At 43.0% G+C, this 16,827-nt stretch overlaps 1 protein-coding gene across 1 annotated transcript; it reads left to right on the forward strand.

Moving 5' to 3' along the window:
* The first annotated feature begins 700 nt into the window (after positions 1 to 700).
* POFUT3 (protein O-fucosyltransferase 3) lies at positions 701 to 13,413 on the forward strand. The gene is made up of 5 exons (XM_085317674.1): positions 701 to 986; positions 2,930 to 3,224; positions 5,964 to 6,249; positions 11,003 to 11,838; positions 13,162 to 13,413. The coding sequence occupies exons 2-5, from the start codon at positions 3,144 to 3,146 to the stop codon at positions 13,384 to 13,386; spliced, it is 1,428 nt and encodes a 475-aa protein (XP_085173800.1). The 5' UTR covers positions 701 to 986; positions 2,930 to 3,143; the 3' UTR covers positions 13,387 to 13,413.
* Positions 13,414 to 16,827: the final 3,414 nt, after the last annotated feature.

Genomic DNA, 16,827 nt, shown 5'->3' on the forward strand with positions numbered 1-16,827 from the left:
AGAACATTTGTATACTTGATTTCACTAATGCATCTCACTGTGGTGCTTTGGGTTTGCTCCACATCACCCCCAGGGTTCTTCCAGTCCCCTGCACCTCCCATGCTCTGCAGATCTGGGCCATCCCCTCTCTTTACTGCCCACTCCCAGGAGTCCCTCCACCCCTCCAAACTGAACATCCCTTTTCTTTTTCAGAGGGGAGAGGCAGAGCTGTTATATGCTTGGTTTCTCATTCTTGTCTGTTTTTTTCCTGCAACATTTGAAGCATAAAATAGGGTGCTTTCCAGTGTCTGTGTATGAATACAATTATGTATGGACATGTCTGCATGTATCAGATAGGTATGTATGTGTAAATAGGTATAGACATGTGAAGGCATTAGATCGAGCAYTTAAGCCACCATAAGCAGCCTTTTAGAGCAAATGTCTTTTAGTACAAAGAACAAATGCTAAAAACTGCAGAGGGGTGGCTGATGTCTTGAAACACAGACCTGCTAGGCAGGACTGTTCCTGATTGTTCTACAGAGTTTCACCAGGATACCTCTGTACGATAAAGATCCGGGGGCTGTCTCAGGCATGGTCATTTTTGTGCTCAGGATGCCTCAGCTCTGAGCCCGAGGGATACGGGTTGCCTGCTCTGGGAAGCACAGTGGGCTTGCCAGGCGCTCAGTGGCTTCCCAACTTCTGAGAAACATTTCTTTTTATGACAAGGCTCTGGCTGGAAACAGTGAATCTTAAGTCCTCTTGAAGACAGCACCAGCTAAAACGGCGCTGTTGTGAAATAAAATAACTCCCCCCCCCAAGCCCGATTATGCTGCCCGGCCAGCGCCACCCCTGCGGGGGCCCCGCGCTCCGCTCGCCAAACGCCGCCTCTCCCTCTCCGCGCACGGAGGAGATGCACAAAGTGGAAGTTAAAAAAAAAAAAAAAAAAAAAACCCACACACAGCACAAGGACAGTGGCGAAAGAAAGGCGGGAGCAGATTTTTTGCAGGGTAAGTAGGAAAACAGCCCGGCTCGGTGGAGTGTGTGTGTGTGTGTGTGCGTGCGCAACGCTGCAGGATACTCGCCCCGGGGCAGCCCCCAGCCACAGGCCACGAAACGGGGTGAGCACGAGGGAGGGGAATGGAGGAAAGGAGAGCCCCGTTGGGCTGCCGGGGTCCAGGGACATGCAGTGAGGCAGGGCAGGAAGGAAAGGCAGCAGGGTTATCTGACAGGAAGTTTGGGAGGATTTTCGGGGAGCTGATTTATCCGTCTACCCTCTTAAATCGCTAGGGCCTCTGCTCAGCCTGGCGGTGGCAGGAAAGCTTTGCAAGCTAAGCTGGGCCAGGACAGAGCTTTGCGCAGCTTTACCTACAAGAACCCACTGCTGGGTAAAAGTGCTGAACTGCAAATAGAAGAATGAAGCCATTACCTCAGGGAATTCCTACAGCACGCCCATGCTGTGGGCAGTTTCCTCCTTTAGAAAAATGCCTAAAAATGGCAAGATTACTACATTTTTATCTGGGGCGCTTTCAACATCTTTCAGCTTTTTCCATCTTCTTTTTGCCATGTATAGTGTGGTATTGTAGATACTGCTCCTGTGCTTGCCTAGGTAAATTTTCACCAACATAGTTGTGAGCAGAATTCAGCCCCTTCTCCTCTCAGTACTCACATTTTGGCTGTAATGCAGGAAGCATGGAGCATACAGGGACTAAGAGAAGTTACCTGATTTCAAAGTTGCTAAACAGCCAGCAGTGGACCTTGGTGTCCAAACAAAACCTTCAAAAGCTGTTGTCCTGTGTAGAGCAGACCCCCCACAGCATGGTTGCTTGTCATCTTTTTTCCGAGGAGGCTCCTCTGGTGATTGATGGGAAGGGTCAATGCCAAAATTGCAATGGAGGTAGAAATAGGATCAGCTTTTTTTCTCAAGCTGACAGGTGTACACGGGTAGTATGTGATTAGTAGCTTTGAGACCCAACTCTCTTTCTCCAATTTTTGGAACTTTTTGAATGGGATTGGAATAGTGGGTGGGTGAGCTGCTAGGCATAGGCATATGGAGAAAAAAACAATTGCACACACCCTTTTTTTCTTACAGGAAAAAAAACCAATCTGTATGACAGAGGCACACCTCCAAAAGAGATGTATAAAATTATCAATGTATTAAAAAAATATGGTTTTTATTTCTACTTTCCGAGCTTTTGGAGTACTCATATATTCAAACTTTTCTCCTCTGCCTTGAGTGCTAAAGTCTAACCTTTCTCCCATCCTTTTTTCTAAGCTGAAACTGGAACTTGTCCCTATTCTTACTGTCAAGAGCTGGGATTTTCAAGGAGTAGCATCCAGCATGCAGAAAAATTGTAGGGCTCTGTGAAGGCTAAAAGAAGAGTCAAGCAAGGGGAAGCATTATCTGAGGAGAGTTAGACCAATATAGAAGTAGATTACAGGGGAAGGGAAGCTTTTGAAATTTAATGTGTTTGAGATTGGAGAATGTTTGTGTGTGCGCTGCGTGTTACTTTCTCCATGTGAGAAAGTTCAGGAAGACTCTTTCAGCATTTCTGTGTAGAAATCCCAAGGCCAGATAAGTTGTGCTTCACTTCCAGAGCATTTTCAGGGCTAGCCCAAGGGATACTCCTTCATTGCTTGTTTGTTTTAGAGTCTGCTGAGGAGCAGCACACCTGAAACTCAGAAAAATGGCTGCTCTCCCCATGCAAGGCTGAGCCAGGCCATGAGCTCCTGTCCACGCTGTGTGCCATGCAAGGAGAGGATATGTAACCCTCGCTAGCTTCCAAGTCCAGGTGGGGTGGAGGGGGAGTGAATAACTTCCTTGCAGTTTGCTATCTGAAATGTAATGAAAATGCCGTTTAGAGGGCTTTCCCACCTGCTTCCCCGTGCAAGTTAACTGCCTTTGGATCTCAATGCAGAGATGTTTAATATCTGCTCCTTGTGTTTGGTTTAGCTAAAGGCAGACACCTGGCTCAAAAAATGCTTCTGACACCTGCAGAAAGCTACCTGTAGATATAAAGTCAATCACTGAGCTTGAAGAATGGTCTTGATGCTGTTCCCTTTTCACCAACTGTCTCCATGAAGAGGACTGAAGATGGAGTTGGAAAGCATTGCAGCAAAGGCTGAAGATTTTAGACTAGTTGGCCTTCTTGACACCTAGATCTACCATGATTAGGATCAGGAGAAAAAAACTATGGGCATCTTGCTTCTGCTTTATAGCTGCCTTTTTCCTCTTGATGACACTCCAGGTACAGGGAAAAGGGGGGGGAGAGGGCTGCATGTGATTGTACTCAAAATGTGATACAACTCTGGCAGACCAGATTGTTAAAGGCAAGAGATATCTTTTGTACTAGATAATGCTTTAGGAGTAATCTGCATAAATAAATGCTGTCAGAAACATTGTCCTAGTGGTAATAGCCAACTCCAGAAGTGACATTAGGGAGTTACTGAGAGCACCTTTGTTGCATGGCTCCTCTAATGCTGAAGGAGTTTCTCAGGACTGGTGTGCTCTGCCCTGTTGCATTGTCTTCACCCAGCATTGCCTCAAGGCCATGTGTTTGAATTTCTGAAGTAGGAAAACAAGGCTGGACCTGTTTCATTTTGTTGTGGCTGACAGCCAAGGAAGATCTTTGACCACATTAGTAAGTGGTCACAGGAACTCTGTCCCGCAGTCCTGATTTGGTGGCCATTCTTGGCATAGGGAAGCCCAGCAGCTGGTCAATAAAAAATATCCAAGAGAAGAATCAATGTGGAGGCATATTAATTATGGTTGGGGTGGGCCAGTCCAGTCTTTAAGTAAAAGAGGGCAAATTTTAGACAAACTGAGTCAGCCTTGGCCTGTAGTCATGGGACTTAGAGACTTTAGTCATCAGAAGACCAGCATCTACCCCAGAGAAGTCTTTGCATTTGGGCTGGGCCCTTAACTGAACTCCTAGTTCAAACCAGTAACTCAGATAACTCCCAGGGGAGCCTTGAGAAGGAGCTTCAGAGACAGGAGTGTGTGCTCTTCAGCTCTCCTAGGCCAAGTACCTGCTCCAAACTGGAACCAATTCTTCAGGGTAGTTGTCATCTCAATGGCCTGTTTTTTTTCTGCTCCTTGAAACAGAACATCCCATGGCAGTGTGAATACTCTAGCCTGGGAACAATGCTAGTAAGTCTTCTGGAGCTTTACTGGTGGGGTTTGTCACACCACTGGAGCTCCACAGCTCAGCAGTTTTGGTTAGAGCTGTCCTGTGTCTATCTGGGTTTATGTTTTGGAGTGTTCACTGCATAATGAATTGTCCAGGATCATCCTGATGCTTTTTACTAGGGAGGCCTCATACCCATGTACTAGACTCATCCCCAGGAGCTGTGGATATAGTGGGGACCTCTTGATCCCCAGGAGTTCAGAGAGAGCTGCCAGAAATTCTGTACAAATACAGAGACTCCTTAAATTCAGCCAAGGCAAAATTTATGTGTAGAAAAGGAGTACATACCTGGAGAAACTGTGAAATGTGGTAATTCTAGACTTACTTGAACTATATTATTATAGAATCATAGAATCAGTAAGGTTGGAAGGGACCTCTGGAGACCATCTAGTCCAACCTCCCTGCTCAGCAGGGTCACCTAGAGCATGTTAGACAGGGTTGCATCCAGGCAGGCCCTGAATATCTCCAGAGAAGGAGACTCCGCCACCTCTCTGGGCAACCTGGTCCAGTGCTCTGTCACTATAGCTATACCTTGCTGAACTGTCAGACACGTGAATCTTCGCCAGCCAGTATCCTGTCCACATGCCAGTATGGGAGTGTTTTCTACATTGTTCTGTACAGCTGCACTCTGCAAAGTCTTCTGCGTGTGCAGTCTCAGTATACTGTGTTTCACAGAGACTATTTAGTCTAGTTACAATCACTGTATTTTACTGCACAGTGAGAGTGAATGACACAGCAAACAGCAAAATGAATGCCAGCAATAAAGCTATCAGGGAATATAAATGCTTTTAACCAACGTAGTATAAACAACACTCTCCCACTTTCCAATACCCTCCTTCAGAGCCATCTGGAAAGTAAAAGTGCTGTGAGCCAAAGCTGTCTGGTGGGTAATAGTTCCCCCTGTCGTTCTTGCAGCTGTTTGTTGGATGGTATTAGGTGCTACCCAGGAAGATGCACACACAAAAAACTTAACAGGAAGATTTTAGCCCCACTAAAACCAGGAGCAATTGCTGTGTATCCTGCAGCAATACCTGCTTTCACCATTTCTGCTGCTTCACTTACCCTCTTTGAACAGATTTCTCTGCCCAAGAACACTTTTATTACTGGTACTATTTGTGAGGAAGAGTTGTGGTTTCACAGGCACCATAGCTACTGAAGACTGTTTTTTCATGTCTCATGGCTGATAGTGAGCAGTGTTACAAGCCTGTCCCAAGGGTGGAGAGATTTTAAGGTTCTTCACTGGATTTCTGATCTACAAGATATGGCTCATGGTAGTTTTTTTTCTCCTTCTTTGCAGGTGTAGAGGGGATTTTTCTCCTCTAACTGGCCAAGAAGTTGTAGGAACATGACTGTCTTTAAGACCCATCAGCATTTGATATGGTTTAAATCATTAGAGGTGGGTTGGGCACAGATAGCCACACAGTGACATGAAGACCTCATGCTTTTTTACAGCCTATTCCAGAAGAAGCCTGGCTACTGAATGGCTGTGCACTATTTCATGATTTTCCAGGGAGAAAGTAAAAGTTATACTGTTAAGTCATATATGACCTGGCTATACCTCTGTACAGAAAAGTATTTCCCGTCTCCTCCTTACAGGCTCAAATCAAAGCTTTCCCTTTTCTGCTGTAATGCCACCTGGACAGTGGCTGCAGTCAGAGAAATATATCCACTTCCTGGATTGACAGAAAATTCATGTGAGGGCTTATTTAGTGCTTGATATTCAAACTCTGATTTGACAAGAGAGTGTGCTGGCTAATGACAGTTACATTGTGTGATATATGCATGTACTTTTCCCTGAAGGTTATCACTGAACTGGGCAATTCAGAGAAGAAGGCTGCAGTAATCTCCAGTTTACAGAGTGGCCTATTAAAGCCTGAGGAGAGACAAGCTTTTCTGTTTAAGAAGCAGGAACTCCACAGAAACTTCAGGACAGAGTCTGATGCAAATCACTACCCCATCCTGCTCTGGTGGTCTCCCCTGACTGGAGAGACAGGGAGATTGGGTCATTGTGGAGAGGATGTTTGTTTCTTTACTATCAACAGGACCTACCAGCACCATCAGATGACAAGAGCATTTCTGTTCTATGGTAAGGAGACGATTCTTTTGAAAGGTGTGACCTACCCTCCTGTCCCATCATTTCTCTTACATATGAAATATTCTAGGTAGAAATCACTGAGGAACAAAACTTACAAAGTTCAAGTTGTTAAACTTTGCCTGGTGCTGAATACCATCCATAGCAATCTAGAGATGCATATTCAATACAGTGGTGTTCTGAAAAGTGACCGTGTGCATCTTGCCTTGTCTCATGCTGCTTTCTAATCACATGTGCTCCCTGTTTATGAGAGAAAAGATCATTTCCTTTAGCTGCCAAGTCCTGAAAAGACAGTCTAAGATCAAGCCAGCTTTTTCCAGTCCTCTGGCTTGTGACCACTTGCAGAGATTCTGCAAGGGCTTTGTTACACTTGTGCAAGTCTTTTGTTTTAAAATAATGCCCTCACTTGTAACTGTGCAACTGCCTGGCCTTCTCTGCCAAGAGGTTGCTAGCAGACTGCAAATGGAACTTACTAAAAGGGATCTATTGATTCTTCACAGGGAATAGCAGCTAGTGCAACTGTCTGAGCTGTGCTGGCTGTGCTGCGTAAGAAATTCCCCATTTTCAGAAACATTGTCCTGGTGGTAATAGCCAACTCCAGAAGTGACATTATGGAGTTACTGAGAGCACCTTTGTTGCGTGGCTCCTCTAACGCTGAAGGAGTTTCTCAGGACTGGTGTGCTCTGCCCTGTAAAGTAAGTCAGTACTGTACTGCAAAGTTAGTCTACAAAACTCACAAGAAACATCTTTTAGAAGTGGGTTTTAACTTCTTCCCTCCCCCCACCCCTGGAGCTACTTTTCAGAAGAAAAATTGAATTTTAGGTGGAAAAACAAAGACAAATGTGTTTCTGTGACTGGTATATTCAGCTCCTTTGTCTAGAAAAAGAACAAAGCAAAACCAAACCCAAAAACCAAATCAAACCAACCAAAACAAAACAGTCTTGAATCCTCATTCACTAAGGCCAGATAAAAGTGAGTTGGAAACATAGGAAAGAAAGGCCTTTAGCACAGTTGTTAGTGAACTGAAAACTTCTCATCACTTGCCTTCTCAGAGCTCCAAGTAGGTCACTGTTGTCTCTTGATAGCACAGTCTGAAAGAGAAGGAAGAACCACAAAGGATCGAGAAGCTGACCCAGTTAAAAACAAGGAAAGCTAGGTTCAAATCACATGAAAACTGTAAAGTCTAATATTTTGGTGTCTGGCAGTAATTCTGTTTGTCTGCTCCACTATTAGCAGAACTTTGTTACTTTTCATTTTTAGCAACATTATGGACATGACTTACTTATGTTCTTTTAAGGAATTATTTATATTAGGCAAAAGACTCTCCTAGCATTTTTTTCTTTTCCTAGTCATGCTGATTTGTAATTAAATGTAAAGAAAATTACTAAAATATGCAAAAATATTCATTATTTTTAAACAACAGCAAGCAATCTCACAATGTTAAAAACCACAGACATAAGGATATTGAAAGCAAAAACAATGCTGCATTAAGATGAAAAAGCTTCACACACACACAAGGTCAGGAAATGCAGAAGAGCAAAGCTTGCAACTGTACTAACTTCCTCCAGTAACATAGACGCACACTGTGCCCTTGATGTACTTTGCAGTAGGGCTGCAAAAAGGCACAGTTTTGTGTTCCAGAATTTCCCTCTCCAACAGTTTGATGAGTGCAAACCTGAACATTTGCATCCTCACGCTGAGGTTGGAGCAGTGCACAGTTTCACCTTCCAGAGAACGTGCATTCATTTTTATGTAATATTTTGTCAGTGAACTAGTCAGGAGATGAAAGGTCTAAAACTTGAAAAGAATATTAAGCCAAAAAAAAAAAAAAGAAAAAGAAAAGGTTATACATGTTCTCCAGCAGAACTGCTGTGCTAGAAACACCTGCTTCCCAGCAGCTTTTCTCTATTTACTGTCCTCATCTGGGAAGCCCATAGGTGTGGGTGATGACTTTGTCAAGTGCCACTATCTCCAGTTTGCAAGTGATAGGTGGCACCTACTTTCTAGATTTTTCAGACCCTTTGGCAGACTTCCAAACTTTTCAAAGTCACATACATCACAGAATTTTGTCTGTACCATGAGCTGCCAACCTTATTGCTTCTGAGAGGAACTGAGACATCAAGAGCTGGATCTGGGCCTCCTAGAGGGAGCTGGTGCCCTGTTGTCAGAGCTTCAAATCTTTTTTCTAAGAATGGGGAGTATCCAACCTTTTTGTGCTGGGGAGTTGAGTACTCCAATTATGAATCATGAGAGAAAGACACCTCCAAAGATGCAGAAGTGATCCTGACAGCATCTGTCATACTCTGCTGCACTTTGCCACATATCCAAGATGTCTTAATAATAGTTTGGAAGTTGAAATTGCTCATAATTATAATCTTTTTGTGCTGCTTTATCCCTTTATAAGCTTATTAATTTCTTCATTTTGCAGGGTAGGTAACATGCTGTTATTATCTTCCCTTTAATCCTTAAAAGCTTTTGTCTACTTGCTAGGCTGAGATTGATTAAGTGTTATATTAGAATCAGTCATTTTCATGTGCTTTTATCTATAATGCATTTTTCTCTAAGTTTCTCCTTGTCTAATTCTCTCCTTGGTTGGTAAGTTTTACATATTCCGCTTTTATCTTCGTCTCATCCCTTTCTTTGTCCCACTCTTCTTTTGTACATTTTCCTTCCCTGTCTCCTCCCCCCTCAATATTGCCTTGCGAAGGGAAGAAACACACAAGAGACCTGCAGAACTATGGTTTCAATTCAAAGCATTTCATTAACAGTTGTGTGTACTGTTGCTTCTTTTCCTGGCATCACTTGGAACAAAGTGTTTTCAAAACTGAATAGGCCTTACAAGCTACTCCTCTGAAAATGCAATTCACTTTTAATTGCATTGTCTTCTCTTATCACGACCACACATCAAAAACAGAGGATGCAAATAATATTTTTCAGCAAGTGGCACAGTGCTTCATCCTTTCAGTGCTGAGACTCCAGCAGCCTTGGAATCAGGCTTTTGTGGAAAAAAGAATGTCAAATATTTAAGTGAATTTAGTGCCTTTGGTGCCTCCACCTGATGCTTGTGAAGGATCTTACTTTACTGGAGGGTCTTATGTGCTGCATCCTAGTATCCTTCTGCACTTGCAGTAGTGAAGTCTTTTGTTTCTTTTGTAAGGTCCCCTTGGAGTCATCTTAACTCTGCAGAGACCATTTGGCGTGTTTTTCCTTCTTTCTTTATTAGATTTTTTAACAAAATTCTACGTGAGAATTTGTCATCTTCCTCTTTTTTTTTTTTTTTTTTCCAGTCAATGCGTTGAGGTCAGTGGTAGAAAAAGGCACCAAAGGTTACAAGTGTGACTGAGACAGTAGAGTGGTTTGTCCCAAGAGAATGGCTTTGTGATGTTTTCTAAAGATGGTCAAACTAGCTCTTCAGTGTTTGTTTTGGTTTGTGAACTTCCTTTGATTGGCAATACTGACTAAAAGTTACATGTAATCATTGCTGACACTTCAGTCAAAACCACTTATTACGCTGGTGCTAAGACACTGAAGAATTGTCTTGATAGAAATTTGTTAGCTTTATGTTTAATCTGCAGTCAGGCTAGTCAGATGAGAGTGGCATGGCCGTATGGAAGGGAAAGGATCAGATTTGCTAGTCAGTATTTCGAGTTTTGCACGGACCAGCTTTTCAGAAAGCCTTTTAGTTTGACCTAACCAGTCCACCAAAATCTTTGCTCCTCTACTGTCCTACTGAGGTGCAAGCAGCGAGAGTGGTCTGTTCTTAGAGTTCAGGCATGGTTTTTCTACTTTCGGCTTTGATGAGCCATCTTTTACTAGAAACTATTTCCTGTATGTTCTGCTAGGCAGCTGTGATGCATCATCTCTTTATTCTCTCTTTGATGAACTAAAAGATTGACTTCCAAAGACTCCATAATATAATGTCTTTTCAAGATTTCAAGTCATCCTTATAATTTTTCTCCTTAAGCTTGTTCAATATTTTAGCATCATTTCTGGTATTTTGTTACCGGAAGCAAATTCAGCTCTGAATTTTGCTGACATCATAGACAGAGGCAATAGCATCTGCTCCCTTATTAATATACCCAAATGACTGAGCATCTTATTATAATGCCTCCTTATCAGTGCATTAAGATATGAAATTGATAGTGAGCCTTTGACATAAGAGGCCTTAGAACTAGTATGACCTGAAAGTAAACCATTTCTAGYGTTAAGTACTGATCCACCTTCTCCAGATTTTTCTGCTGCCAGTTTTATCCATTATGCTAGTCCTCTGTTTACACGTGAATTACCCTCTTTGTGTTATGTGTTTATAATGTCATAAGTGACATCAAAAGTGACTATGGGGCTGATATTAAACCAAAACTGTCTTTTTGATAGGTAGGATTGACCAGCTAAGTGCTGTTTTAAATAATCTACAACAGTTCATGATGACACCAAGTCCGGTAAAATACAAAATGGGTGCCTCTTCTTTTGGGTCATGGAAAGTCTGAACCACTATCCCACTATGGCTTTCACTGGAAATATTAAGATTCCATCAGAATACTTTTATCTGAAGTGATTATAACCATATTACGTAAGCATTTTTTGTAAAGACAATGCGACAAGAGGCAAAAACTGCTTAATTATGAGTAGAAAGGCTGTGTTTCAGCCCAGTGAATTTTGCAGACCTCTTCAAAATGCTTTTGTGTCATTATACTTCAGCAGGAAGTCTTAATATGGGGCAGAATAAACACTGTTTGTTTTTGTCTAGGTACTGACTTCAGTGTAGACAGCCTACCCCTCCCTCGTCAAGGCCATCATGATTGGGCTCTTTTCCATGAAGAGTCACCAAAAAACAACTACAAGCTCTTCCATGAACCAACCATCACCTTATTCAATCACACTGCAACATTTAGCCGTCATTCACATCTACCGCTGACCACCCAATACCTTGAGGGTGTAGAAGCTCTGAAGTCCTTGAGGTATATGATCCCCCTGCAGAAGAAGAACAGTTTGAGGAAGAGGCTTGCACCGCTTGTTTATGTGCAGTCTGATTGCAACCCTCCTTCTGATCGGGACAGCTATGTGCGTGAGCTGATGTGCCACATTGAAGTAGACTCTTACGGGGAATGTCTGCATAACAGAGACCTTCCTCAGCATCTGAGAAATCCATCAGCCATGGATGATGGGAACTTCTATAAAATACTGGCACAGTACAAGTTCATTCTTGCTTTTGAAAATGCTATTTGTGAAGACTACATCACTGAAAAACTTTGGCGGCCACTGAAATTGGGAGTAGTACCAGTGTACTATGGCTCTCCCAGCATTGTAGACTGGCTTCCTAGTAACAAGAGTGTGATCTTGGTATCTAGGTTTGCACATCCTCGGGAGCTGGCCCACTACATCAAGACACTGGATACAAATGACAGAGAATATGAGGCTTACCTTGAATGGAAGCTGAAAGGGGATATTTCCAACCCCAGACTACTTACAGCAATGAAGGAACGCAAGTGGGGAGTGCAAGATATCACCCAGGACAATTACATTGACACCTTTGAGTGCATGGTGTGTAACAGAGTATGGGAAAATATCAGGAGGAAAGAAAAGGTACTTGTAACTTTGTCCTTATGTCCTAAGAAGGTTTTAAAATTATGTTAGGTTCAGATTTACCCCATGAACTTTGATTATCAGAGTTTTGGGCAGCCTGCAGCTACTGGTATTGCAGTGTTGTTGGGTTGTGCATCCTCATACCAAAARGTGATGGCAGAAGATCATGCTTGGCCAGGGCATGTGTTCCTGGTACAGCTATGTTACTGGAGCTCTTCCATACTGACTGTTGAGCTGGTGGTCATCTCAGCAAAAGGTTTGAATTATTTAGGGAGGAGGTGTTTATCAGGCTATATAAAAGGTAGCTGACTTAGTGACTAATTTCAGATGACTACCTGAGGGTGGTCAAGCACTGGAACAGGTTGCCCACAGAGGCTGTGGGAACTCTGTCTTTGTAGATATTCAAAACCTGGCTGGATGCTGGATATGATCTTGAGTGACCAGATCTGATTAGATCTGCTTGGAGCAGGTGGTTGGACTAGATGATTTCTGGAAATCCTTCCCAGTCTAAATACTCCTTGACTCTCTGGTTCTATGCGTGTGTGGTTGCATGCAAACCTGTAGCAACAAAATATTGCCTGTGGCCACATTTGTTGGCTGAGCATAAATGTTTAAGCCAGGCTGAGCATTTGTGAGGGGAGTTGGCTGTGTTTCTCCAGGTCTAAATCTTCTGGAAGTTATCCTGATAGAGAGACCACCTGRGACTGGCTCTCTTACAAGGGTGCGCAGCACCAAGGGCCCAGCAGTCTTGTGAGGGTCTAAATTATGACCCCAAAAGGCCATTTTGAAGGCTGTAAGAGCTGTTGACTGTCCAGAARCTGCTAGCTGAGGTGGATTTTGCTGGTATAAACATAGCATTACTTGGAATTAGAGTGAAGCGACACACTCACTCTATGTACACTTCTGATCTGGTGGCCACTCATTTTAATTACTTCATTCCTTTAAGTTTTCCAGGCTTAGGTACTAAGAACCAGCAGCCATTTTTTAAAGCTCTTCATCAGTTCAGTTATCAGTGTGGATCAAAATAATTTTTGTATCTGGAACTGACCAATGGTTTTAGTATCCTAGTGCTACCTTACACCATTGGGCCATATTTTTGCAGGAGGCAATGTGAGCAGTATGTTAAATGGTCAGTTGGCAGCTGAGAGAACAAGAAATCATTTGAAGTTATTAAGGTTTAGGAAGGGATGAGAAATCCACAAGGACATGGCTGGAGCCTGTGATGGGAAGATAAATGTCGCTGAGGTTGCTCCATGGTTTGCTAACATAGTCCCTTTTTGAGGGTTCCTAATAACCTCTTCCTTTTATTTCTCTCCATTGCAGGGATGGCTGCCCCAGAGCTGGAATGCTCAGGTTAATCACCTCAGCTGCCCCAAACCTGAAGCTTTCTGGTTCTCATCTTCAAACACAGGCTGGGCTTCCCTCCGAGAGATGTGGATACCGAGCTTTGAGCAATCCAAGAAAGAAGCTTGGGCATTGAGACAGCTGGTGGAAAGAAACACAAATTTCACTGCTCAAGAATTTTGGATGCTTGTATTCAAAGAATAAACACAACAACCTGTAAAACAGAGTGAACTCCTCAGGGGAGTCTATGTAATTTTCTTTTGCAGGTGACCTTATTATATGTAGGATTGTTAACCATAGGAAGTAGACCATTTGTCCTGTAAGACTAAATTTAGCAGGTGTAATACTCAAAGAGTATTGCTAAGCAACAGAATTGCCCCACTGTGTTATATTTTTACATACGTGTATATATATAGTTATATTAATTGTCATAGTTCAAATATTTGAGCATTAAGGCACTGTTTCATCAAGATTCTCAAAGCCTAGTTTTAAGCACAAAYCTAGTCCCCATGAACCAAAGGGATCTTCTTCCATCTTTAGATACATACTTACATTCATTACCTCAGGACCCCATGTTCCCCAAGCAAAGTTCCTTCATCCTTGAATTGGTATCCACTGACGAGAGTGGCTGACATAGTTGTACTGGTGCAACTTCTCTGCTGCCTTAGAGATAGAGGGAATATTGGAATGGTGTCCCTGACTAGCTGTTTATTATCAATTTCCCCAGCATCAGCAGATTTAGCAGAGACTTGGCGGGCTATGTGTCCTGACACTGAGTGCCAATGTAAAGTGCATTAGCACTTGGCACAAGGAAGCACCATCTGTTAGTGTCCAGGGACAGATTGAATGAAAAACGTGCTGGCTAAGATTTACCCACTGTCTTCTGCTAAAAATAAGGAGAGTACATGAGTATGTCCCCTCTCCAGAAATAGGCCTGGCTTCAATCTTACATATCTTCTGGCCTCTCTGATGATGAACTAGTATTTGTATCACATAAAAGCATGGAATAATGTGCTTGAAGGAGCAGGGATAAAACTAAGGGTCTGTTGGTGTTGAAGAGCCTTCACAAAGCATGAGGAGAGATAGGCAAGCAGCCTATACAGAAAACTGCAGAATTATTTTATCTGACAAAGAAAAAAAGCTTGATGAGCCTGAGTATTACTTGCCAAAGTCCTGCCATCTTTGTCTAGTATTCAGACTGCAGGAGTTTTCACCAGAGCTCTTACAGCTTCGGTCCATGGAGGAGTCCCAGTCTACAGGAGCTGCAGAATGGCATTGCCTGGGTGGAGCCATGCAGAGGCGGGGAAGAATCAGTTGTATGATGAGACTGGCAAATGTGGCTGCTAATGTAAAGTTCCCAGCTCCTCTGGAAAGGCAGCTTTCCACGTGTCTGATAACTTCCATGCACTCGTTCCTAATACTAGGCCGTTTTATGATGGCAGTCAGGCACTTGGCTATTTTATGAACAGGGAAAAGCGTGCATAACCTTTATCCATGAAATTTAGCAAAATTTGCTTACCTTGCACTCCAAATAGCTGGAAAATTCTTAATTACTTTTAAATCTAGCCAGAGAAAGAGCAGTTTTGTCACCATAAGCCATATAGTGTTGGCCTTTGTTTCTATGAGCATATACTCAGTTTCAAGCAGACAAAATAACCACATGGAAATCATTAATGTTTAGAGTTTTCATGTGTTTTGCTAGTGTGGAAGGCAGGATCCCTTAGCTGTCTCTTAACCCATTAAACTCTTTACTCATTGCTCTACCATGCAAATGATAGCTAAGCTCTACAAACAAAGAAGTCTTTCAGGAAAGTGGTATTAACAACAGGCTTAGAGGCTTTTATAAATCAAGAGCACTCCTGTATTGCAACCCATTGCCATAAATTTCCATTTTTTTTTCTCCTAGGCTGGCACAGAACATCTGCAGTAAGAGGAGCTAGCTCTTTTTTGYGATGTTCTTCTGTCTCATTTACCAAAAATCTCAAGCTAGCAAGCTTAAAGACCTTAGGCACTGCACAGTTGATTTTTTTGTGTGTGTTTTTGTGTTTCTCGTTGAAATTTGTCAGATCCTGAGCTTTTTGAGCAATCTTGTAGAAAGTTACTGTCCAAAGATGAGGGCCATATTTATCTCAAGGGGTTTATGATGCATTATAATCTCATTACTTCAGTGGAGTAGAAGAGAAAGGAAGACAGAAGTAAAAACTGTTTTGCAGTTCAGAGTCTGAAATTTGAAGTGATCAGTAGCAAATGTTTCAGAAGTTACGTCTGCATCTACCATAATACGCAGAAGAAAGACATGTCCCCAGAGCAGCTGGCTGAAAGTACRCTGGCATAAAGATAATTCTCACTCAGCCTCATAAGACCATCTCACAATGTATGTTTTTTAAAGGATAAGCATTAAGCTCTTGGAGCAACCTAAATTTGGCCTCTTGGTCCTAAGCCACCCTCTAGAGCCTTTGTTGCTGTGCTCATGGGAGGGAAACCTTTGTGAACATCCTGGAGGTAAATGTTGTGGCAAGGATTTCTGAGGGCTAATAATATATAATGCAGACAATCCTTCATGAATTTTAAGTTGATGGCTTTTCTCCCCCTAGTGATCTTAGAAAGAATAAGCAGAAGCAGCTGACCAATCTCTGTTTTGTTAGCTGCTTTGCTAACATTCCTGCTGTATGCAGATCTTTAATTCTAGCCAGCAGAGTAATCTTTTTTTTTTTTTTCCTTTTTCCTTTTCCGGAAGGCTTATGCGTGTCCTGGATAGCACATAGCACAGCCCTTTCTTCTTCTGTTTCTTTTTGCCTTAAGAAAACAACAGAACAGCAAAACAGGTAAGACAACCCATGTATTTGCAACCCGTACATTTCCAACGGTTAAAGCTGATCCTGCGCCAATGAATGCAGGCTTACCAACCTCTTGTAGTGACAAGTTATCACAATTTCTGCTGGTGCCCTTCCTCCTATACTCTCCTGRCATCTCTGTGTGTAGCCTCCACTTTTCGTCCGCTCCTTCAGACCTAGCTGTGGGAAGCTGGGGAGCCTCCCTCTTTCAGAAAGTGCTGCTGGAGGCAAAGAGGAGGCAGGACATATGGTGAAGGACACTAAGAGAGAGAGGCTGAGAGCCATCACTGACACATCTGCCCTTCCTAACACAGGAATGGGCTCATGTAAGACAGCAAATCCTTCCCTTGAATTGGAGAAAAGAYCCCTCTCATGTGCTGTCCCTGCCTGTGACAGTTCTTGGCTGAGAGTGATGCTGCTGGTGGCATCGTGGGGCCAAGCAGAGCCATGTCGAAGTGCTGGAGGAGCCCTGGCAGCAAGATGCCGAGTAGTCTCATTTGCAGAAACATCCCTTCTGCTGCCTCTAACAAAATGATGGTCGGGAATCAGGGCATGGGCAGCGAGAACTGCACTGCCTGGGCTAGCAGGCACCGGCTGTATGAGGACTTCTCTTCAGACAGCCTGGCCCAGGTATGGCTTGTGCCCTTTGGGACTCAGCCCAGAAGTTGCATTGTGCAAGCATCCTTGTGCCTCCCATCCTCTGTGACATCTTGCCATGCAGAGGAAGAAAACACAGGGAGGTTGGCTTATGTTTTCCCTGCAAACCTTTGTGTTTCTCCACTCTTTTTTTTTTTTTTTTTTTTTTTTTTTT

This window comes from Rhea americana, unplaced genomic scaffold (genome assembly GCF_003343005.1).
Source record: "Rhea americana isolate MKP2758 unplaced genomic scaffold, rheAme1 scaffold_115, whole genome shotgun sequence".
Taxonomy (NCBI): domain Eukaryota; kingdom Metazoa; phylum Chordata; class Aves; order Rheiformes; family Rheidae; genus Rhea; species Rhea americana.